Below are 23,880 nucleotides of genomic sequence, written 5' to 3'. Positions count from 1 at the left end.
TCCTGGACTCAAGCGAGTCTCCTGCCTCAGCCTCCCAAGTAGCTGGGACTACAGGCGCCCACCACAACGCCTGGCCATTTTTTGGTTGCAGCCATGATTGTTGTTTGGCGGGCCCGGGCTAGGGATTCGAACCTGCCACCTTAGGTGTATGTGGCTGGCGCCTTAGCCGCTTGAGCCACAGGCGCCGAGCCAAAGAATTTTTTTTTTAAGACATGGGGTCTCACTCTGTTAAGCTACAGTGTAGTGAGATAATCACAGCTCACTGTAGCTTCAAACTCTTGGGCTCAAACAATCCTCCTACCTAAGCCTCACAAGTAGCTGGGATTAGAGATGCAAATCACTGCACCTGGCTCACAAATGTAATTTTTTTAAATGCTTGAAATCGCTTATAGAATCTTAAAGTTTCAGTAGAAGGAAAAATGTTCTTTAATATCAAAAAGTTCCTTGTAAATTTTGTTTACTTTAAAATTTTAACCATAATCATAACCCTAACCCTAAAATTCTAATGAGATTAAAAGGATCTAAAAAACAGGCTGGGGATGGTGGCTCACACCTGCAATCCTTACACTCTAGGAAGCTGAGGCTGGAGGAGTACTGAGTTCAAACACAGAGCAAGAGAGCTAGATCCCACATCTACTAAAAATAGAAAAAATTAGCTAGGCATCATGGTACATATCTATACTCCCAGCTACTCAGGAGACTGAGGCAGGAGAATAGCTTGAGCCCAGGAGTTTGAGGCTGCAGTGAGCTATGATGATGCCACTGCACTCTATGCTGGGCAAGAGAGCAAGACTCTTTCTTAAAATAATAATAATAGTAGTAATATTTACAGTTAAAGATGAAATAAAGTTCAATGTACTTACGTAACTGGACAAGTCTTGATTTTCCTGACTCTGAATGGCAGGGCTGGATCAGAGGTGCAAAAGAAACAGCCAGAATCTTTTTGGTTTCCCAAGCTGAAGGGCCTGTGCGCGTTATCTTAGTCAACTATCCCGAAGACAGAATGAAAATATTCAAAAGATTTGGCTATTAGATAGCTTATATTTAAATACAATTATTCCTACATATTCTAAAAATACATAACTACAATAAAATGAAATCATCTGACAACATAGATCACTGATATGATGTGCCATGATGTATACCTCTGTTATGAGTATTCTGATAAAAATGCTTAGCCTGAATATGTCCAAGCCCTAGACTTAACTTCCATTTACAGGCAACTACTGAAAGAGTAACAAGAAGGAACAATCAGATCAAGAATAAGGGGGTGCCGCCTATGGCTCAGTGGGTAGGGCGCCAGTCCCATATACCAAGGGTCGCAGGTTCGAACCCAGCCCCAGCCAAACTGCAACAAAAAAATAGCCAGGTGGGCGCCTGTAGTCCCAGCTACTCGACAGTCTGAAGCAAGAGAATCTCCTAAATCCAGGAGCTGGAGGTTGCTGTGAGCTGTATGATGCCATGGCACTCTACCGAGGACGACAAAATAAACTCTGTCTCAAAAAAAAAAAAAAAAAAGAAAGAAAGAAAGAAATCAGCAACAAGAGATTATTCTTTGGGCGGTGCCTGTGGCTCAAAGGAGTAGGGCACTGGCCCCAGATGCCAGAGTTGGTGGGTTCAAACACAGCCCCAGCCAAAAACTGCAAGAATAAAGTCAACATTGTAGGCAGAAAAAAAAGGGGGCAGAGCTGTCCTATGGAAAAGTAATTAAGGTAAAAAAATTCTGAGTACTCCTTATTTAGTATTTGAAAACTTGTAAATATTTTGCAAAGTTATAAAACAAAATAAAGCCTAAAACAGCAATTCTCAAAATTGAAAGAACCACCTGCTGCAACACTCAACCTATATTGAGTCTTGTTTCTTCTGAGAGGTGTAAACATAAAAAGTCATTCTTTCAGTAAGAATGTGATAGGCACCAAATAACAGATATTACTACAGTATCATTGTTACTTTCTTAGATGTAAACCTGTCATCTTGAATATCCAGGTGATTATCCTTATTCTTTGGAGATAAGTACTGAAGCACTGAAACAAGTTTCACCCTGACATCACCCCAAGAATGCACTGACATTTGGTGGCTAACAGACTGCAATGTAAATTATCAAAACATTTCCCAATTAGACAACATGGCCCCATGTGTTCTATGTGACTAGGCCAGTCTCCAAATGGCCTAAACAGGTCACAGTACTATTTTGGGTCAGCTCTGTCATGCTATGATTATATGCTAGTCATTTCTAAAAATACCTAAGCTAGTAAATCTTCTACAAAGTAAGCACCTATGTCATGAATCTTAGAACTGAAAGAAGTAAGTAGCCATGTACTAGGTAAACATCAATAAACTAATCACGTTCTTATATACTAGCAAAAACATTTTCTAAAACATTTTTAAAGGAGAATTTCTACTTAAAATGAAGAAATTTAATCATCAAATAATTTAATATAATAGATAAATGATATAAGAAGCCTCAGGAAATATAAACTCCTATTTAGTATTTTTAGATAAGCTGACAGAATATAGTAAAGACATCCACAATTGTGAAATTAATCTACCTATGACACAAATTCCAATCAAAAGTCTAATGAACTGTGCATCAAAACAAAGATTTTACCAATATTTGTATAAGAGAAGACATTTAAAACAGTATTCTGAAAAGAAAGAGCAAAGATGGGGTGTGTAAGCACTGCTGAACACTCCAGCCAACTACAGCTGGAGTCACAAAGGCGGCCGTCAGCAAAGGCTCAGACCAGCTCCTCCTTCACTCTGCTGACAGCATTGCCTCTTAAATGGCAGCTGGCAAGTTTCAAAATGCAGAGTCTTTAAGCACTTCTGCTTCTGAGACTGTACCTGGAGGTACAAATACGTGTGTGTGTAAATACGTATCTTTAAACTACAAATCCTTATCTCATGCGACTGGATAGGCAAAATGAAAACAGTATGAGGCTTTACTGAAGGAGGGTTAGGAAGGAATGTGTTTGCCCTTTTTTTTTTTTTTTTTTTTTGAGACAGAGCCTCAAACTATCACCCTGGATAGAGTGCCATGGCATCACAGCTCACAGCAACCTCCAACTCCTAGGCTCAAGTAATTCTCCTGCCTCCACCTCCCAAGTAGCTGGGACTACAGGCGCCTGCCACAACACTCGTCTATTTTTTGGTTGCAGTCATCATTGTTGTTTGGCAAGCCCGGACTGGATTCAAACCCACCAGCTCAGGTGTATGTGGCTGGTGCTTTAGCTGCTTGAGCCATAGGGGCTAAGTCGTGTTTGCTTTTTATATAATTTTTTTTTTAAAAAAAGATAAACTAAAAACAAAACCCAAGAATAGTTATGTAAAGGTGAATGGAACAGAGTGGAGGGGATACTGATGGAAAAAAAATGTGAGTGTTCTTTATTTAGACTTTGGAAACTTGCAAATATTTTACAAAGCTACAAAACAAAACAAAACATAAAATGGCAATCCCTACAAAGTTATAAAAAAGTAAACAAATGATCTCAGTGTCAGGTTAGCAACATAAACTTGCAGGCAAATAATATTTTAAGTGGCTTTAAAATATAATAATTTGATTGTGCATCCATAGTGAAATGCAAGGACAATAAAGGCCCCCCCCCAAAAAAAAACCCCAGGGAAAAAATATCACCAGACATACTGTATGCAATCTGCAAAATCCAGACTGTAGGAACTCTGTAAGACAAATGACGTTATTCCTTCAATAAGTAAGTTACAAGGAAAAATGAAAAGAAAGAAGAACCTATAGATATAGAAACACTTAGGAAAAAGAAACACTTAAAAGATGAACCAAATGCAATACATGAACCTTAAATGGGATCCTCATTCAAACAAACTATTAAAGAAATTTTTGAGGCAATAAGAATTTGAACAAGAATTAGATATTTGAAGATAGTAACAAATTACTATTAATTTATATAGGTTGATGATGATTTTGTCATAATGTTTTTTTAAAAACCCATCTTTCATACATATATAAGGAAATATTTATGGACATATTTGATGATAAAAACTAGGGATATTCACTTAAGTTTGGGAATGTAATAATAAGGAAATACAATACACACCCTAAGGCCTAATAAAAGAAGCTAATTAATAATCTTAGTCAGCAATTCAATGCGCTACCATACCTATGTATAAGCACCAAAATGATGACACAGTAAAACACTCAGAAGTTATACACCAGTATAATAATCTTTTTGGAAAAGGAGGCACAGAACTGAAAAGTTCTATGAGAATCACACACTAGCAGTCATTAGGATAAGAACTATAAGTTTCTCTTATTCATAATTTATAGATTTTTTTACCATGATTTATTAGTTTGAACAAAATAAATGCTAACATTTAAAAAGTGCAGAAAAATGTGCAATCTCTCTCTTTTTTTTTTATTATAGGGGATTCACTGAAGGGGGTACAAAGAACTGGTTACATTGATTGCATTTGTTAGATAAAGACCCTCTTACAATTGAGTCCCACCCCCAAAAGATGTGCCACACACTGTGACCCCTCACCCTCTCCCTCCTTCCCTCTCTCTGATCTCCCTATCCCCCACCTCCCACCATGTATTAGGTCATTAGTTGTCCTCATATGAGAACTGAGTACCTAGGATTCTTGCTTCTCCATTCTTGTGATGCTTTACTAAGAATAATATGTTCCACTTCCATCCAGGTTAATACAAAAGATGCAGTCTCCATCTTTTTTAGTGGCTGAATACATACACCACAGCTTGTTAATCCATTCCTGGGTTAGTGGGCACTTAGGCTGTTTCCACATTTTGGCGAATATAAATTGAGCAGCAATAGTCTAGTATGTAAAAGGATTTTTTTTTTCTTCTGGGTATACGCCCAGTAATGGGGATTGCAGGATCAAATGGGAAGTCTAGTTTGAGTTCTTTGAGGGTTCTCCATACTTCCTTCCAAAAAGGGTGTATTAATTTGCAGCCCCATCAGCAGGGTAAAAGTGTTCCCTTCTCTTCACATCTCATCAGCATCTGCAGTTTTGAGATTTTGTGATGTGGGCCATTCTCACTGGGGTTAGATGATGTCTCAGGGTGGTTTTGATTTGCATTTCTCTAATAATTAGGATTGATAAGCATTTTTTCATGTTAGCCATACATCTGTCTTCTTTAGAGAAGGTTCTATTCATCTCTCTTCCCCAGTGACATAAGTGATTGTTGGCTCTTTTTATATTGATTAATTTGAGTTCTCTGTAGATCCTAGTTATGAAGCTTTTGTCCCATTCAAAATATGCAAATATCCTTTCCCATTGTGTAGGTTGTCTATTTGCTTTGGTTGTTGTCTCTTTAGCTATACAGAAGCTTTTCAGTTTAATTAAGTCCCAATTGTTTATTTTTGTTGTTGCAACTGCCAGGGGAGTCTTCCTCATAGTCTTTCCCCAGGCTGATAGCTTTCAAGTGTTTTCCCCACACTTTGAGGATTTTTATTTTCTGCCTTAGATTTAGGTCTTCTGTCCATCTTGGGTCAATTTTTGTGAGTGGAAAAGGTGCAGGTCCAGTTTCAGTCTTTTACATGTGAATATCCAGTTCTCCCAGCACCTACTGAATAGGGATTCTTTCCCCCACTATATGTTCTTATTTGGTTTATCAAAGATTAGATGGCTGTAAGATGTAACCCACAGCTAATATTATACTGAATAGAGTAAAACTGAAGGATTTTCCACTCAGGACTAGAACAAGACAAGGTTGCCCTCTATCACCACTACTATTTAACATAGTGCTGGAAGTTCTAGCCAATATAGTCAGGCAAAGAGAAGGAAATAAAGGGCATCTAATTGGGAGCAGAGGAAGGGAAACTCTCCCTCTTTGCTGATGATATGTGATCCTATACTTAGAGAACCCCAGAGTCTCAACCACAAGACTCCTGAAAGTAATAAAAAATACAGTAACATCTCAGGATATAAAATCAATGTCCACAAATCAGTAGCCTTTGTATATGCCAATAACAGGCAAGATGAGAAGGTAATCAAGGGCACAATTCCTTTCTCAACAGCTTCAAAGAAAATGAAATACCCAGAAGTATACCTCACAAAAGGGATTAAGAACCTCTTTAAAGAAAATTACAAACGCCTAAGAAAAGAAATATCAGAAGCTATTACCAAATGGAAGAACCTACCATGCTCTTGGCTGAGAATAATCAACATCGTTAAAATGTCTATACTTCCCAAAGCAACCTACAGATTCAATGCCATCCCCATTAAAATAACATCATCATACTTTCGAGACTTGGAAAAAATAATTCTTAATTTTGTATGGAACCAGAAAAAACCTTGTATAGACAAGGCAATTCTTAGTAATAGAAACAAAGCTGGGGTCATCAGCCTACCAGACTTTAGGCTGTACTACCAGCCCACAGTGATCAAAACAGCACAGTATTATCACAAAAACAGAGACCCAGAGATATGGAACTGAATAGAAAACCAGGAGACGAAACTACCATCCTAGTTTTTTATCATTTGTTTTTCCTAGTTCTTTGTGACTCAGAGACATTCTCCTGATGACCAGTTCATGTCTGACATGTCTGCTCATTTATTATAATCTATTTTCTCCATAAATGCAGTATCTGAAACACAAAAGTGCATGACCAAGTAACAAAACTTGGAAATAGATTCCCACTAACCGGCTCGGCGCCTGTGGCTCAAGCAGCTAAGGCACCAGCCACATACACCTAAGGTGGTGGGTCCGAATCCCCAACCCGGGCCCGCCAAACAACAATGATGGCTGCAACCAAAAAATGGCCAGGCATTGTGGCGGGCGCCTGTAGTCCCAGCTACTTGGGAGGCTGAGGCAGGAGACTCGCTTGAGCCCAGGAGTTGGAGGTTGCTGTGAGCTGCGATGCCATGGCACCCTACCCAGGGGGATAGCTTGAGGCTCCATCTCAAAAAAAAAAAAAAAAAAAAGATTCCCACTAACCAGGGATTCCTGTACAATACTTACCATCAAGGTATTTAGAAATTAGAGTAACAATTACACTAGAATTACTCTAATTATTTTATATATAATAATCCCAATAATAGAACAACTATAACAGAGTAACAATTAGAATTAAAATTAGAATAGCTGGGGAGAAAAAAGGAGAAGAGGAGGGGAAAGAAAGAGGAGAGGCAAAGGCAGGGGAAAAAGAGAGTGAGGAGAGGGAAAAGATGAAGGGAGAGCTCAAAGGGAGGAGGAGAGGGCTTCAGCATAGGCTCTGAGAGGCCTATCTGAGTTAGGTTCTGCCTCCACCAAGGGTAACTCTATGACCTGGCAAGCTCCCGTCCCAGCCTATTTCCCGATTTGTGAAGTAGAGGGAGTTGTTAACAGGGTCAATACATGTAAACTGCCTGGAATAGACCTTGGTAAATAGTGCACAAAAAATGTCAGTTATGAAGGGAATCTGACCTTCTCTTCCAGTGGCATGACAAGGATGCCTCCCACTTTGAGCAGACTCTTCATATATTCTTCATGCTCTTTCTGCACACCAGCCCCACAGTACACTCGATCATACTGAGAACAATCTGGAGAAATCTCCAGGCAATTGCCAGTAACAAAGGAAGGCTCACAGAAGTCAAACCTGGAAGTAAAAAATGTTTTCTGTAAGGAATCACACTGCAACTGTATGCAATCACACACAGTAAATCTTTGCAGTCCACAGGTTACATGTTAACCACAAAATCCCATAGCAATGTAATGCAATTTACAGAGCCAGGAGCTACAAGCCACCCTTCCAGAAAGAACTATACTACATAAATAGACCCAAGAAATTTCAAACAAAATAGTACAGAAGTGAATATCATAAACGTGATCCAAATGTAAGGCAACCTCCAATCATCATAGTCTTTGCTGTTTTCATCTTATTCGAGATTTACTATACAACAAAATAAGGAAAATACCTTTGGTTTTTCTAAAAATTTTAATCCCTAAAGAATTTGCATGTCTAATTTTAAAATGGCAAACCTCATCATATATACTGTTTAGAGACACAATGCACTTAACTTTATTTTAGAAACAATTAGGTAATAAAAAAGTATGAAAATTCAGCAAAACATTTTGTTTTCTTCTATTATGTTCATGACAAATTGCCTTTATATAAGTACATGATCACAAAAACCTAAAATTGTTAAAAACACAGAATATTTTTTGAAAATTAGAACAGAAATATAAGATCGCCCTACCAAAGTTGAATCACAGTTTAGGTCATGTGAGCATTAACACAATGATTTCTTACTACCTGATCAAATGTCTGTTACATTTAATTCACACCCTATCACGACCCATCGGGCTCCTATGGCCCTGGTCTCGGTTAGCGCAGGAAGGAACCAGGCGAAAGGCGGATTAGAAGTACAAGCTTGTGCAAGGCGAGCTAGCCCTTCCTTTACGTCCTCTACAACACCCTCTGACCCAATGGACATAATTTGATCTTACTTGTCAAAACTTTCGCTTGTTCTGATGAAAAAATCCAGTTTCTGCTTTGCATACTCGATCACATCTGAATGAAGTTCCACCCCATGATTTACACCAAAAGGTCCTATAGGTTTGAGAATAAGAAAACTTTTACAACTTGGGCTACAAATCTTACTCATTTGTTTATTTTTATTCTATCAATCACAACACACCTGATTTAGCAAGTATAATTACAGAAGTCTTGTCCTGTTATCCCTGGCCACCACCCATCTTCAATAACTTGTTTTGATGCCTCTGCTCTCAAACTTTTAAACAATCATTTGAAAAGACAAAAAGCCAAGAGTTCAGGTTCTTATTTATACTAATGAATTAAGAAAGAAACAAGTATTTATAAATGAAACTACCAGAGATCTCACCTGTTTATCCAGAGGTAGGCAGCATTTAAGATGGTTCTGTTTTCCCTGAAATATCCCCCAAAATACTCAGATGTGGCATTTTAATAATATTACAGAAGAGGCTGGCATGGTGGCTCACACTTTAATCCCAGCACTCTGAAAGGCCGAGGTGAGTGGATTGCCTTAGCTCAGGAGTTCAAGACCAGCATGGGCCAGAATGAGATCCTGTCTGTAAAAATAGCCTGGTGTTGTGGCGGGCACCTATAGTCCCAGCTACTTGGGAGGCTAAGGCAAGAGATTCACTTGAGCCCAAGAATTTGAGTTTTCTGTGAGCTATGATGCCATGGCACTTTACTGAGGGCGACAAAGTGAGATGCTGAGGCTCTGTCTCCAAAAAAAAAAAAAAAAATTACAGAAGAGGAAGAGTTAACAGAAATAAGAGATGACAGAGGATTATAATTAAAATGTTGAACAACAGATAATATAACCTTTTGGTTATCTCTCAAGAGTGAATTTCTAAATATTACAAAAAAAGCAGTAGAAACACTTCTTCTGTTCTCAATATCATATGGGTGTGAAATGAGCTTTTTCTGCAATGAATAATATTAAAGTAAATAATATTAAAAGTAAAACTGGATCATGGCTCCTTGGAAGAAGATTAAAGAGTATGCCTGTCCAAAATTTGACTTTGCAAAGAAGGTATTCTAAAAAATGTTAAGCTGAGATAGCTCATTAATTGTTAAATTATAATTAACAGAAAAATAAATAAGGTTTTAAAGCATTTTAATTGTAACCTTTTTATTACAAATTATAAATTTTTTTTTGCTGTGGTGGTGTGTTTTGTTTGTGTTAGTAAATCAAGAAGACATACTCTTTTTTTTTAATCAACATAATTCAGGTATGCCATGGAAGGTTAACTATAGGTTCAAGCGTGCCGTGATAAGTCATTAACACACCGAAAAATTATATTATGTGAAAGCAGAATGTTCAAAATTTCCTTTTATATTCTTCTCCAAATATTGTTTTGACAATTGCACAGCAAGACCAATGAAATAATAGACTCTGCACTTGTATAACATTTTCTTAGCTACAATTTTTGCAACTGTATAACTCACTTCTTATGCTTTATCTGATATTGTTATTACTTGGTCCATATTTTTGCTTGTTTAGTATTACTGAGTCGAAGTTGTTTTAAATATTCTACTAGCTTTTCAGACAAGTGGGAATATATGGATTGTAAATGTCTTTTTTTTTTTTTACTTAACTTTTAAATCATAACCGTATACATTTATGGGGTATAGTACAATGATTTGATATATAATGCAGAATGCTTAAATCAAACTAATATAACATCACCTATTTTTGTGGTAAGACATTTATGATATACTTAGTTGTTTTGAAATGTACCTTTGCATTGTGTACAATACATGAGATCCTGCCAAATACACTCCCTCCACTTGCCCTCCTGTCTTTCTTAACTATCTTTGTGTTTTATCATTTGTATGAATGTGTGTTTATATACTGGTTTCACAATAGTAGAGTACAATGGATACTTTTTTTTTATTTCAACTTATCTTACTTTGAAGGGGTTTTTTTATAATTTTTTTTTAATTACTTTTCCTCCGGTAGTGTTCTCTTGCCCACCATGTAGCTGGGATCACAAGGTCCGGCTGTCTTCTTGTTGTTGTAGTAGAGATGGGGTCTCACTCTGGCTCACTCTGCCTCAGGCGAGTCTTCAGCTGGTCTCGAACTTCTGAACACAGGTGATCCACTCTCCTCGGCCTCCCACAGCGCTGGGACAACAGGCGTGAGCCACCACGCCCGGCCGGATACTATTTTTTCCATTCTCGAGATACTTTACTCAGAAGAATATGTTCCAGCTCCATCCAGGTAAACATAAAACATGTTAAGTCTCCCTCTTTTTATGGCTGCATAGTATACCATGGTATGCATATACCACTATTTGTTTATCCATTCATTGGCTGATGGACATTTAGGCTGCTTCCATGACTTGGCTATTGTGAACTAGGCTGCAATAAACATTCTGGTGCAAATGTCTTTGTTGTAAAATAATTTTTGTTCATCTGGGTAGATACCTAGTAATGGTATCACAGGATCAAATGGTAGGTCATAAATGTCTCTTTAATTTGTTTAGGAACCACAGCAGCATTTGCTAATGTTTTGACACAAATTATGCATGTGGGATGTGGTGAATTACCTTTAACTACATATAAAACTGAATTATAAATAACCTTCATTATATTGATGACTAATTGTTTTTAATTTAGTTGCTGATGCACTGGATGAAGCAGTATCTGGCACACTACCATCATCTTCTAATTTTTGTTTCTTTACTAAAAACATGTCCATCTTAATTGAATGCTATGTAATAAAAATTAAAAATGACAAAAAATAATAAAAATAACTAAATAAACAACTCATAGTTTTTTTTAAAGAAATACAGGTATTAATTAAACACACGTGCAAATTTCAAATCTAGACAGCACTGTATTAAGCATTCACTGTGAGCTATACCTCCTGACTATTTTAGGCACAGCGAGGGACTCACTGATATTTCAACATGTATCAGTGTTCATCGGCAAATTTTTTTTTTTTTAGGATACATTAAAATTTGGTTTAATAATTCTTTGCAGCAAAAAAAAAAAAAATCACATTTGTAGTAAATGAAGAAGAAACATTTTTACAGTAACAGTTGGCTATTATTTTTAACTACCATCCCATGAATTCATAGGGAAGAGGTTCCAGTAGCTCAGGGAGGCACCTTGCCATTGAATGTGACAAAGCGTTGATTGACTTTTGAATTCATGGGAAATAGGTTCCAGCACCTTGTATCACTGTTACATGGGGTCTAATTGGTCATCCTGTGTGCTATGCTATACACCTATTATGCCATGAGCTCACGGAGAATAAATAGGTTCTTGCACCTAAAAGCATGGGTCCACTGGTTATTCCCGTGTGCTATGTTAGATGCTTTATGCCATGAATTCATAGGGAATGAGTTCTAGGAGCTCAGGCTCCTTTCCATTGGTTCTCACAAAGTGGGCTTCTCTGGGTGGAACAGGCTGGCACTTCAGTTGAACCTAGGTTCTCTTTGGCTTCCTTCTTTTTCTGATCATTTTCCTTCACATGTTTCAGGAAGTCTTCTCTGCTCTTAAGAGTGCTTAAAATGCTCAATACAGACATTAATCCTCTTGGCAAGAATCTTGCCCTTAACTTGTTTGTTTACAACAATGCCAACAGCATGCTGGGTAACACTGTAGACTCTTCCAGTTTTGCCATGGTAACATTCGTGTGGCATGCCTTTTTGAACAGTACCCATTCCCTTGATGTCTACATCACCTTTCTTGTAGATTCACATATATGTGGCCAAAGGAACAACTCTATGTTTTCTAAAAGGCCTAGAGAACATGTATCGGGTGCCTCTCCTTTTTCCCTCTGTGTTTGTCATTTTGGTGAATTACTGGAAGATGGCGTCTCTGGCTGAAACAGGCAAATCTTCATCAAATCACACCATATATGGACATACCATGAAACCTTATTTTTCAAAGCTACATCCCACCTACTTTAAAAATAAGCCGGTATTTATTATAACATAAAACATTTTTATTGTAACAATGATATATTTATATAGTCAATTTAATGAGGTTTTAATTTTGATACGTACACTTCCTATGCCTTGAATTTCTTTTGAAAAATAATTAATGATCTTTAAAAATCTTCCTTTGGGCTTGGCGCCTGTGGCTCAAGCAGCTAAAGCGCCAGCCACATATACCTGAGTTGGTGGGTTCAAATCCAGCCTGGGCCCGCCAAACAACAATGACGCTGCAACCAAAAAAATAGGTGGCATTGTGGCAAGCGCCTGTAGTCCCAGCTACTTGGCAGGCTGAGGCAGGAGAATCACTTGAGCCCAGGATTTGGAGGTTGCTGTGAACTGTGATACCATGGCACTCTACCCAGGGCGACATTTGAGGCTCTGTCTCAAAAAAAAAAAAAATTCTTCCTTTGACAGCACACCAGTTGAAAAATCCCTGGCTTAGATAAAGCTCCATGTTGTGAGAATCCACTTCCATGAAGGCATCAACCAAACAAAACTCATCAGTGCTAATGAAGGGTAAAACAGCAGTTAGCTTTCTGGAAAGAGGAAAGGGCACGGAGCCTTCTAGGATGTTGATGCTACTCTGAGTCCTTTTCTGGGTGGTGATTACAGAGAGGCAGATATATGTGTGAAAACTCACCAAGCTTCACACTTCACATTTGTTCATTTACTATAGCTATGTTATTCCTCAACCTTTAAAATTATGCATGTGATAATCAGCAGAGCATGTCTACTTAGTAAACAAACAAACATACACAGTACTAATGTAGCACTCAGCCCTGCAATCCCACAGAAATACTGGTAAGCAGGTAGTGCCCGCAGCTAAGTGGGTAGAGCACTGGCCACAAACCTCACCCAGGCCTGCTAAACAACAATGACCATAACAACAACAAAAAAGATAGCCAGGCGTTGTGGCACACACCTGTAGTCCCAGCTATTTGGGAGGCTGAGGCAAGAGAATCGCTTAAGCCAGGGGTCCTCAAACTTTTTAAACAGAGGGCCAGTTCACTGTCCCTCAGACTGCTAGAGGGCCAGACTGTGGGCCCAGGATGAGTCAGCTGCTAAGCAGGACAGGCAGCAGCTACAGTGTCAAACTGTGAGCCCTTTCTTTGTAACTGGTACAGCAAGCTACTTCAGGCTTGCCTTAAGTTATGTGTTCCCAAGAATTTTGGTTCTTTTCTATAACATTTCTAATCTAGTCAGTTTAATGATCTATTTCCACAAAAAAAAATGCCATCTTAGTTGCAGCTCCTCTGATTTTTCTGCTACAATGGAGAGAATCACAATTCCTAAATTCAAAAATTATAATCTAGGCACTATGCTCTCTTTTTGAAGCATGGAAACCACCACAGTCTCAATCCAAGATAAATTAAGGTCAAAAAGCATTTAGCTTAAATATAAAAGCCTACACATTTAAAAATTTGAAGGTAGCAATCTATAGCCTAAAGCAAAATGATCAGTCTCAAAACTTTACCGAATTCCAAAGTGTACAAACTTATAAAGACACTAAAATTATAATTCCATATTCACAAAATCAATTGTTACTATTAGAATTTTCTAAAGTGACCATAAAAACTACAAAAAAACAATGTTTTGGCGGCACCTGTGACTCAAAGGAGTAGGGCACTGGCCACATACGCCAGAGGTGGCGGGTTCAAACCTAGCCCCGGCCAAAAAAAAATGCAAAAACAAAAAAACAATGCTTTATATGACAAGCCAAAGCATTTTTATATGACAAGTCATTACAACTTGAAGTCTCAACATTCAGAATTTTACACTAACTTGATAACATCATTAAAACATCAAAATGCTTAAGCCAAAAATGCATAGACAAACATTCTCTTTTCTTTGCCCCAGGCATGAGGGTAGTGGCACTGTCACAGCTCACTCCAACCTCAAAGTCTTGATTCAAGTAATCTTCCTACCTCAGTTTCACAAGTAGCTAGGTCCACAAGTGCACCACACCCAGCTAATTTTTTTTCTTTTTTGGTAGAGATGGGGGTTTTGCTGTATGGCTCTGCCTCCTCTCAAACTCCTAACCTCAAGCAATCTACTCACCTCAGCCTCCCAAAGTACTGGGATTATAGGCTTGAGCCACTGTACCCCAGCCTAGAGACATTCTTGATGTTTCTTTCACAACCACAGCCAGCCCATCACCATACCCCCCCACACCAGCTTCATCCAGTGCCTCTCACACACCTTGCCATGGCAGTCTGGCCTTGCTTCCTCTTCAGAACAATCTTTTACAGTGTACGTCAGCTCCTCTTGCTCCTCTAGTAAAACTATTCCACCTCACTCAGACTAAAAACAGATATCTCTCCCCCAATGTAGCATTTTCACAAAGTAGGACTGCTCCTATTGTTATTAATATTAAAAATAACTGGGCAGGGCACAGTGGCTCACACCTGTAATCCCTGCACTCTGGGAGGCTAAGGCAGTTGGACTGCTCCAGGAGCTCAGGAGTTTGAGATCAGCCTGATCAAGAGCAAGACCCCATCTCTAAAAAATCTAGCCGGGCATAGTAGTGGGCACCTATAGTCCCAGCTACTCGGGAGGCTGAGGCAGGAGGATCACTTGAGCCCGAGTTTGAGGTTGCTGTGAGCTATGATACCACGAGACTCTATCAAGGGTGACAAAGTGAGACTCTGTCTCAAAATAAATACTTAAAAATAAAAATAACTGGGTGGCGCCTGTGGCTCAAGGAGTAGGGCACCAGCCCCATATACCGAGGGTGGCAGGTTCAAACCTGGCCCCGGCCAAAAACTGCAAAAAAATAAATAAATGAATAAATAAATAAATAAAAATAACTGCACTCTCCTGTATATTCACATAACTTACTTGTCTATAGAAGTGAGCTAAATGCCTTCAAATAAGATAAACTGTGATGGCCACACATGGTGCCTCCCACCTGCAAACCTTGTCCTCTGGGAAGCCGAGGTGGGAAGATCAGCCGAGGGAACAGCAAGTTCAAGAACAGCCCAAGCAAGAGGTAAACCCCCTCTCTACAAAAAATAGGAAATTTAGCTGCATGGGATGGTGGCACCTATAGTTCCAGCTACTCGGGAGGCTGAGGCAAGAGGATCACTTCAGCCCAGGAGTTTGAGGTTGCTGCAAGCTAGCCTAGACAACAGAGCAAGACCTTGGGAAATCCCTTCAACCCATGACATTTATTTAAAAATAAACAATTTGTAGCTACTACTCTTTTAGTATTAAAACAGCAGAACAAACAAAAACTGTTTTGGAAGAACTTTAACTCCTGTAGGACTGCGAAGTTGAGAGAGGAAATAACAATGAAGACTGATTCAGCTAAATCAAGAAATCACAGTGAGGTTAAGATTTATACAACTCACATGGTCCTCCATTGTCCAGAGGTAGTGGCACAAAGAACAGACTGTGGCAGTGCAAGTAGGAAGAGATAGGGAACAGGAGAGGTACCTCTACTGAGCTCAGGACCCGTGAGGAGCACACAAGCTTCCTCCATCATCCCTCTGCCCAGCACCCAGGGGCACCATGTGTCAACACCAGTAACTGCTAAGAAGTGTCCACCAGGGCTAGCCACCCACAGCTGTACTTTCTGTGGAAGAATCGCCTCCTGCCCTGGGACAAACAAGCTTTCATACTCTCTTCCCAGACCTACCTAGAATGAGGCCCACCATGGAGCTGAGATACCCAGTGCCACTGCCCAGGTTCAGAAACGAGAGTCCAGGCTGCAGGTCCAGGGCTTCCATCACCTCCGAGTAGATGCACGGGGCTGAAAGATGAATGTTTCCATGCTTCCATGCCAAATCTTTATAAGCATTTTCTTTAAATTCTTCAAGATAATAATCTGCACGATCAATTGCTCGGAAAGCCTGCTCCACCAGCTCAGTGCGGATATACTGTGCTTCTTTCAAATTGTCGATCAGCTCGTCATTGTCTTCACCAGCACTCACAGCACCACCCATGTTCAAGATTGCACTTAGGAAATACTACAATTAAACATTTTAAAAAGAGCCATTTACATTACAGGTATGAGCAGAACAATAACAGTTGGTTTGTTTTTTTTTTTTTTTTTTTTTGGCTGGTCCTGGGTTTGAACCCGCCACCTCTGGCATACGGGGCTGGCGCCTTACTCCTTTGAGCCACAGGCGCTGCCAACAGTTTTAAACATATATCAATTTCAAATTCTGAATTCAGAAAATAATACAAATGGAATACCTTTTCTCAACATCTACCTCAACCCCAGAGATACCAGATTTAGAAGAAGGAAAAAAAAATCCCAGTTCTATTAGAAATTCAGTATTTTTTAGTATTCAACAATACTAAAAAATTAAGTATATGAACTTCAAATTTAAGTGGCCATCCTATATTTTATCTGGAACTCTACACCCTCAACATATACACATATACCCACCCAAGTCAAGCAATCCATTCAATATGTTGATTTGGATACTCTTGGCAGTTAAACTTCAGACAAAAAAAAAAAATCACTAAAACTTTCTCCCCAAATAGAACATATTGTGATAAAACAAAATCTGTTTCAAGCTTCAGAGTAGGAAGGGCTGCTACCAGACCTTCCTCAGCCCCTTCTGAAGTGTAGGCTACATAGCCTTCCCGGCCTTTAAAAATAAAAAGTACTTTTCTTACTTTCTCCCACACTGCCTTCAAGAAGAAAATGGACAGCATGTACCCTCTGAGACCAACTATTAACATACAATTACCTTCCTCTAATTCATAGGAAAATGCTCTTTCATCTGGAGAAGTCTTACTCTCCCTAAAACTGTAAAAATATCCTTTCTGATTTTATACTTACTCCATGTAATTTTTTCAAAATAATGGCTTCACTTCACCTAAGATGGTAATGCTTTATAAAATATCCCATATAAATTGTTGGGAAAAAAGACGACCAGAACAACCTTCTTAACAACCTACTATAAAATTATCACTAAAAAAGATTATACTGGTTCGGTTCCCATAGCACAGTGGTTATGGTGCCAGCCACATACACGGGGTCTGGCCAGTTCAAACTTAGCCCAGGCCAGCTAAATAACAATGAGAATTGCAACAAAAAAATAGCCAGGTGTTATGGCAGGCACCTGTAGTCCCAGCTACTCCGGAGGCTGAGCCAAAAGAGTCATTTAAACCAAGAGTTTGAGGTTGCTGTGAGCTGTGACACCAGTGCACTTTACCAAGGGCAACATAGTGAGAGACTGTCTCAAAAAATAAATAAATAAATAAATAAATATAAAAAGGTTATACTTGTTTTCCTCCTCCACAATTCTCCAGATTTCTAACAGCAAAATGAGGATCACAAAGACAGACTGAGGGGAAAGACTACACACACATACCCATGCGCACTAATGGCAAATGGGAGAGGCTTTCCCAGGAATGAAAATTAAACAATCACATGGATGAATCATCAGTTCTTTTAACAGGTGGACATGTAAAGGATATGGCTTAACCCAAATTCTCTTCCATTTTATAGTCAATATTCACAGTCAAGATTTTAGAACTGAATATTAAATTTTTCAAATCATTAGAGTGGTCCAATTATTAAATTTTCACAGCCTTTTAAAGTTGTTTCAGACCCCATGTTAGAGTATGGTCCATGGCCAGTTAACTCAGATGGATGGAATTAAGTCCTAATGAGGTCAAGTTTAATCTTAGATATTAACCACTTACTTTTGAAGCTACAACCCTAGCCAAGCTCAGTCCCCTTAAAATTTGGGTCACTGGTTAAAAGAGGACTCTTATGTTTGCAAGCTCAAGGGTCTACTGAGAAGACTTAGAAATCTTGACTCCTACTCAGTGCTGGGTGAGGAAAGCTACCTGTTCACCCAGAAGCCTATATATAAAGCTCTATTGTTCTATCCCAACTGTTCTATCTCAGTACTATCATTTTATTTTTAGACAATGACCTCAAACTACATATTGGGTATGTTCCATTTTCTACTAAGCACCTACCACTTATTTTAAACATCTCCTCAATCTGAAAGTTTAGATCATATCAAAAAGAAAGGTTTTTAGTAAAAGAGCTGCCACCTTTTTACAGGTACCCCTTACCATCCACAATCTCATTTAAACTTTACAATATTATGAGGCAAATTGAGGTGGGCAATTAATTTGCTCATGACTACATAGCCAGCTGATGAGGAGGGAGCTGGATTTAGATACAGCTTTTAAAAATTTTCAAAAAGCAACATTTTTTACCATACAAGCTCATCTTTTAACTACGGAGTAAGCCTATCTATTGCCATTGGTAGGATACATGAGAACATCTATAGAATCTAATGATTATTATTAGCTTTCCTGGTAATGTAACACTCCCTCACACCAGAAACCATCACTGCTTATAGCCAACCATGGATTTGATCATTTATGATGTCACCAAAAATACTAACACAAACAGATACCTTTGCCAAACCAAATAATACCACTTTCACCTAGAATCTACTATACAATCCAGTCAAATCCAATTTTTCAGATTGGTAGAGAATCATTTTTAGGATGCTACACTTGAGTATACTTGGCACTTTATTTTTGTGCTGTAATCTCTGATGTAAAATTCACTACTCTGTACTAACTGGCCACAGTCCAACAAAACAGCGTTACTGCTCCTTCCAATATTAACCGGTTGCCGGGGCACATGAGACTCAGGGAGCAGCAGCAGGCGTAGGAAGGTCTTAATTGACAACTCAGGCAGCTGTGATTATGGCTTTGTCACGCGTTCCAACCTGGATGTCACTTCTTAAGGTGAATATGGACAAAATAATTCACGTGGAAAATGAGCTGGGGAAAAAGACCCAAAACCACACCTCCTTCAAGCAGAATGGTGGGGAAAACGGAGACTTCTCATTTTGAAAACAAGAACGCTTAAAAGGAAACCAAAAGGATTTTCCAAAACACAATCAGTCCTAAACTTAAGATGGTCCAACTTATAACTCTTTTTCACGATGTGTTTACGCAGATGTAACCCCTTCATAAGGCGAGGAGCACCGGGAAGTACATCTACACTATTCATAGGCCTGACAAAGTCAGAACAGTAGTACGTGCTGAGTGGAGACGCTGCCTGCTAAATACACAGAAAGCTTTCTAACAACCAGAATTGCAAAACAATAAAATGAGCCCTTTTTCAGAACACCCCAGCCATGTCCCAGGGGAGTGACGAGCACGGGTGAGCCCAAGGGGTGAAGGCATTGACCTCCGAAACCGAGTTCCACTAACTCTGAGGTCCCCGCACAGCTCCATATCCCCCAAGCACAGCTATCCCAATTTGATTTGCTTCAAGGCACCTCAACTTCACTAATTCTTTTTTTTTAATTAAATGATAGCTGTGTACATTAATGCAATCATGGGATACAGTATGATGTTTTCATATACAATTTGAAATATCTTCATGATACTGGTTAACATAGAACTTCACTAATTCTTGCAGGACATTCTACCACAGGCCGAGAATGGAGTTGTTTAGTTATTCCCTCGTGAAAAGAAAAAAGAAAACTATCCCAGGCACACGACTAAGGACAAGGGCAGGTATCTAACGGATTCGTTTCAGGTGCAACGCTGCGGCAGACATCCGCGCGGGAGGGACATCCCTTTTACAAAAACACAGGCTCAATCCCATTCAGATCTCCTTGGTCCAACCACTATAAGCCTTTTTCAAGCGCCTTAATTTAAGTACCAGAGCTCTCACCAATTCCTAGCACCTCAATGGCGCGCAGCGGGGGGTGGGGGAGGAGATTAGGGGGTGTGGAAACTTTCTAACAGACTATCATCTCCTGAAAAGGCTAAAGGACAATTCGCTCTAAACCTTAACTCTTGCCTCGCCTTAAAATTAACTGCAAACGCTTCCCACTTAGTCAAGGACGAGCCGCAGGTTTGCGCTAAGAAAACCCAGGAGTGTGAGCAACGGGCGCCAGGAGACACCGCCCGGAAAGCGCAGCGCTCGGGGGCCGGACGCGGGGACCCGAGGGCGGGGACCCAGGGGGCGGGGGTGAGTCTAGGGCTTGGAGGACCTGGCGAGGAGATCGAGAGGGATGAGGCCAAGGGGCGACACCACCCACCCGCCGTAGGCAGGGCCGAGGGGCGACGGTGTCTCTACCTCCAGGCTCGGCCAGCCCGCGAGCTCGTGCCGCTTGCAGGTCCTCGAGCTGGTCCCCAGCTCGTCCGCAGCCTGGTGCGCCGCTCCGACCTTAGCTGCTGTAAACATCCGCCGCCGCGTCTGCGCCTGCGTGTGCAACGGCCCGACTGCGCGTGCGCCCCAGGCCTGACGCTTAAAAGGGCAACGGCGCCTCCGGCTGGGCCCGACCCCTCCTGGCAGCCTTCCAGTCCTGTGATGGCTTCCCCAACGTCGGAGTCCCAGCCCTCGCGCGCGCGCGCTGTAGGCGCAGAGCACGGCCAGAAGGTGGAGAAGCCGCGCTGCCTCTCGGAAGTGACGCCCCGGATGCCACCCGACGTCTCTGCTCTGTCAGAAACCCACCCTGCCGGCTCCTCGCGCGGGGTTTCCAGGTGGGCTTTCGCCGCAGTGATCTTTCTGCACTCACGGACTGGGGCACGTCTGGTGCGCTGGGACAGGGGCCTGGGTCTCCTCCGCGTCCCTCCTCCCACGCTCCTACCCGGACCCTAGCGCTCCGGAAGGCAGCGCCTTTGCTCTGTCTGTGGCCCCTGGCGGAACTCGCTTCTCTGCTTTGTACATAGCCCTAAGTCCACAACTCTGTAGCCTCCCACCAACCTCATGACCTTCACACGGGCTCTCAGCACCCTACCTGAAGAGCCTAAATGCCTGCTAACCGTTTCCAAAGACAGAAGCCCTGGAGCCGCCCTTGACCCCCTCCAGCTGTCCGAGTCAGGGGACACCCCTCCTACATCCATCCTGTCCTGCCTCAGCTCCCCTCCAGTCTCACTAGCCCCCCTCCCACTGCCTGGGCTAGGCCTCTGGTCTTCCTAAACACAATTGATCGTTCTGATCACATCCCTTGCTCCCTGCAAATCAGCTCCCACCACCCTGAGCATTCGTCTTCATAGGATACCATGCTAAGGTCCTACTCAGCCTATTTCTGTTACTACCTCCAAGAGAAAAGCAGACCCTGACCGCAGAAGCCAGTTTGGTGCTCACAACGAGGCTATGGGGTTCTCCTATTGGTCACTGTCAAATCTTGTTGGTCACAAAACAATCTTGTAGAGAGGAGCACCATCATGATACAAGGAGACAAAATATGGCCGTGTCATAATTTTGTATAAGCCCAGACAAAAAAACAGATCACTGTGCCTCCCATGATGTCCCAGACTTGCCCTTTCTTGACTAGTAGCAAAGACCTCTGCTCTGTCATCAGCCACAGCTGAGCCCTCCTCTGCTCTGGCCTCCTCACCTATAGCATTTACTGACATGCCCAGAGAACTACCCTCTAATTCCTGATGACATCTGATCTGTGAAAAAATAAATCACCCAACCCAAGCCGACATCCTTTAGTAAGTTTTTTCAATACCTCTTACCGAATTGCCCTACAGTTCCCCATTCACCCTCACTGCAATGAACAATAATACCAACTTATTCACCTGCAAGTGTGTTCTTGGTGGCCTTTGGCTGGAGGACATTGACACCTTCATTTTACAGATGAGGAAACTGAGGCTCTGAAAGGTTAGCTGGCTCCACCAAAGCTGCATAGCTTGTAGTAAGTACAGGAAGATAGGCTAGAATCCAACCGCTGCTCCTAACCTTCTTCCAGCCTCCTCCCCAGCCCAGCCACAGAGAGTTTTCTGGATATATCTTGGGTATCCCCTGCACAGATATCTATCCCCTGGCATCTGTCTACTCACGGTTTGCATATCTGGAGGAAGACTCTCCAGGGTGAGGAATGAGCATGCAAATACCTAAGGTAGGGGCACACCAGGGCGCCTGGAGGGAGGTTATGTTAAGTACTAAAACTTCTTTTGGTTCAGATAGCCCTTTTCTAAAAGTTCTGTTCTTTAATGTTGGGAAAATATACGTAACGTCAACCATTTTTAAGCATGCAGTTCCACAGCATTAAGTACATTCACACTATTGTGCAACCATAACCATCATCATCTCCAGAATTTTTTTCATCATCCCTTAATGAAACTCTGGATCCATTTATGCTAAAAAATTCTTAGCAAAGTAGAAATAGAGGGGAACTTCCTCAACTTAATAAATAAAATCTACACAGTTAATATACTTAATGAGGAGAAACTGGGTACTTTATCCTTAAGATCAGGAATAAGGCAAGAATGACCCCTCTCACTACAACTGTTCATCATTGTACTGTAAGTTGTAGTTGATACAATAAGACTAGAGAAGGCAAAATAAGGTATACAGATTTGGAAGGAAGAAATAAAACTGTCTTTGTTTACAAATGACAAGGTTGAATGTGTATACTATCCAAAAAACTCTACAGAACACTCCTAGGATCAATAAGTGATCACAAGATTATGGGATACAGTAGATACTCTTTATTTGGGGGAATGGGAAACTCCTATGGTATATATAAGAAAGTCTAATACTATGGATACTACCAAACACTATATACACTATTTTTCCCTATACTATGATGAAGTTAGGCATAGTAAGATATTACCAAAACCAATAATAAAATAGAACAATTATGACAATGCACTGTAATAAAAGTTATGTAAATGTGGTCCCTTTTTGAGCTACTAAGTGACTAATGGGCAGGTAGAGTATACAGTGTGGATACGCTGGACAAAGGGATGATTCACGTCTTGGGTAGTATAGAGCAGCATGGCATTAAATTTCATCACACTAAGAATGGCACACAATTTAAAACTTATGAATTGTTTATTTTGGGGATTTTCCATTAAATATTTTTAGATCATGGTTGGCTGCAGGTAACTGAAACCATGGAAAGTGAAGCCATGGATGAGGGGGGGACTGATATGTAAAAGTTGCTTGCTTTTCTATATACCAGCAATGAATTATTGGAATTTGGATTTAAAAACACAATGCTATGTGCAGTAGCACCAGAAAATGAAATGCTTAGGTATATTAGGTACTTAGGTAAATCTAACAAAACAAGTACAAGAGCTATATGAGGAGGACTATAAAACTCTGATGAAAGAAATCAAAGGAGATCTACATAAATGGATGGTGCAATTCTAATCAAAATTTCAGCAAGTTATTTTGTGGATATGAACAAACTCTTTTTATGGCTCGGCGCCTATAGCACAGTGGTTACAGTGCCAGCCACATACACTGAGGTGGTTCAAACTCAGCCTGGGCCAGCTAATCAACTACAACAAAAAATAGCCAGGCGTTGTGGTGGGCACCTGTAGTCCCAGCTACTTGGGAGGCTGAGGAAAGAGAATCGCTTAAGCCTAAGTTTGAGGTTGCTGTGAACTGTGGCACCATGGCACTCTACTGAGGATGACATAGTGAGACTCTGGCTCAAAAATAAAATAAAATAAAATTTATATGAGAAGGGAAAATACCTTGAATGGCCAACAAAATATTGAAG

At 40.5% G+C, this 23,880-nt stretch overlaps 1 protein-coding gene across 1 annotated transcript in view; it reads right to left on the bottom strand.

Moving 5' to 3' along the window:
* The window catches only part of PCMTD2 (protein-L-isoaspartate (D-aspartate) O-methyltransferase domain containing 2), a 27,823-nt gene extending 7,231 nt beyond the window's left edge, over positions 1-20,592 (bottom strand). Inside the window, exons 1-5 of the mRNA XM_012803964.2 lie at positions 20,493-20,592; positions 16,050-16,380; positions 8,423-8,525; positions 7,400-7,571; positions 864-987 (exon numbers count right to left, since the gene is read on the bottom strand). Of these exons, the coding sequence (XP_012659418.1) occupies positions 864-987; positions 7,400-7,571; positions 8,423-8,525; positions 16,050-16,356 (706 nt within the window). The 5' untranslated portion in view covers positions 16,357-16,380; positions 20,493-20,592. The remainder of the gene's footprint in view (positions 1-863; positions 988-7,399; positions 7,572-8,422; positions 8,526-16,049; positions 16,381-20,492) is intronic.
* Positions 20,593-23,880: the final 3,288 nt, after the last annotated feature.

This window comes from Otolemur garnettii, unplaced genomic scaffold (assembly GCF_000181295.1).
Source record: "Otolemur garnettii isolate 467f Iridium unplaced genomic scaffold, OtoGar3 scaffold00023, whole genome shotgun sequence".
Classification (NCBI taxonomy): Eukaryota; Metazoa; Chordata; class Mammalia; order Primates; family Galagidae; genus Otolemur; species Otolemur garnettii.
The sequence above is the reverse complement of the archived record's forward strand: the minus strand, read 5'-3'. Positions and strand labels throughout refer to the sequence as shown.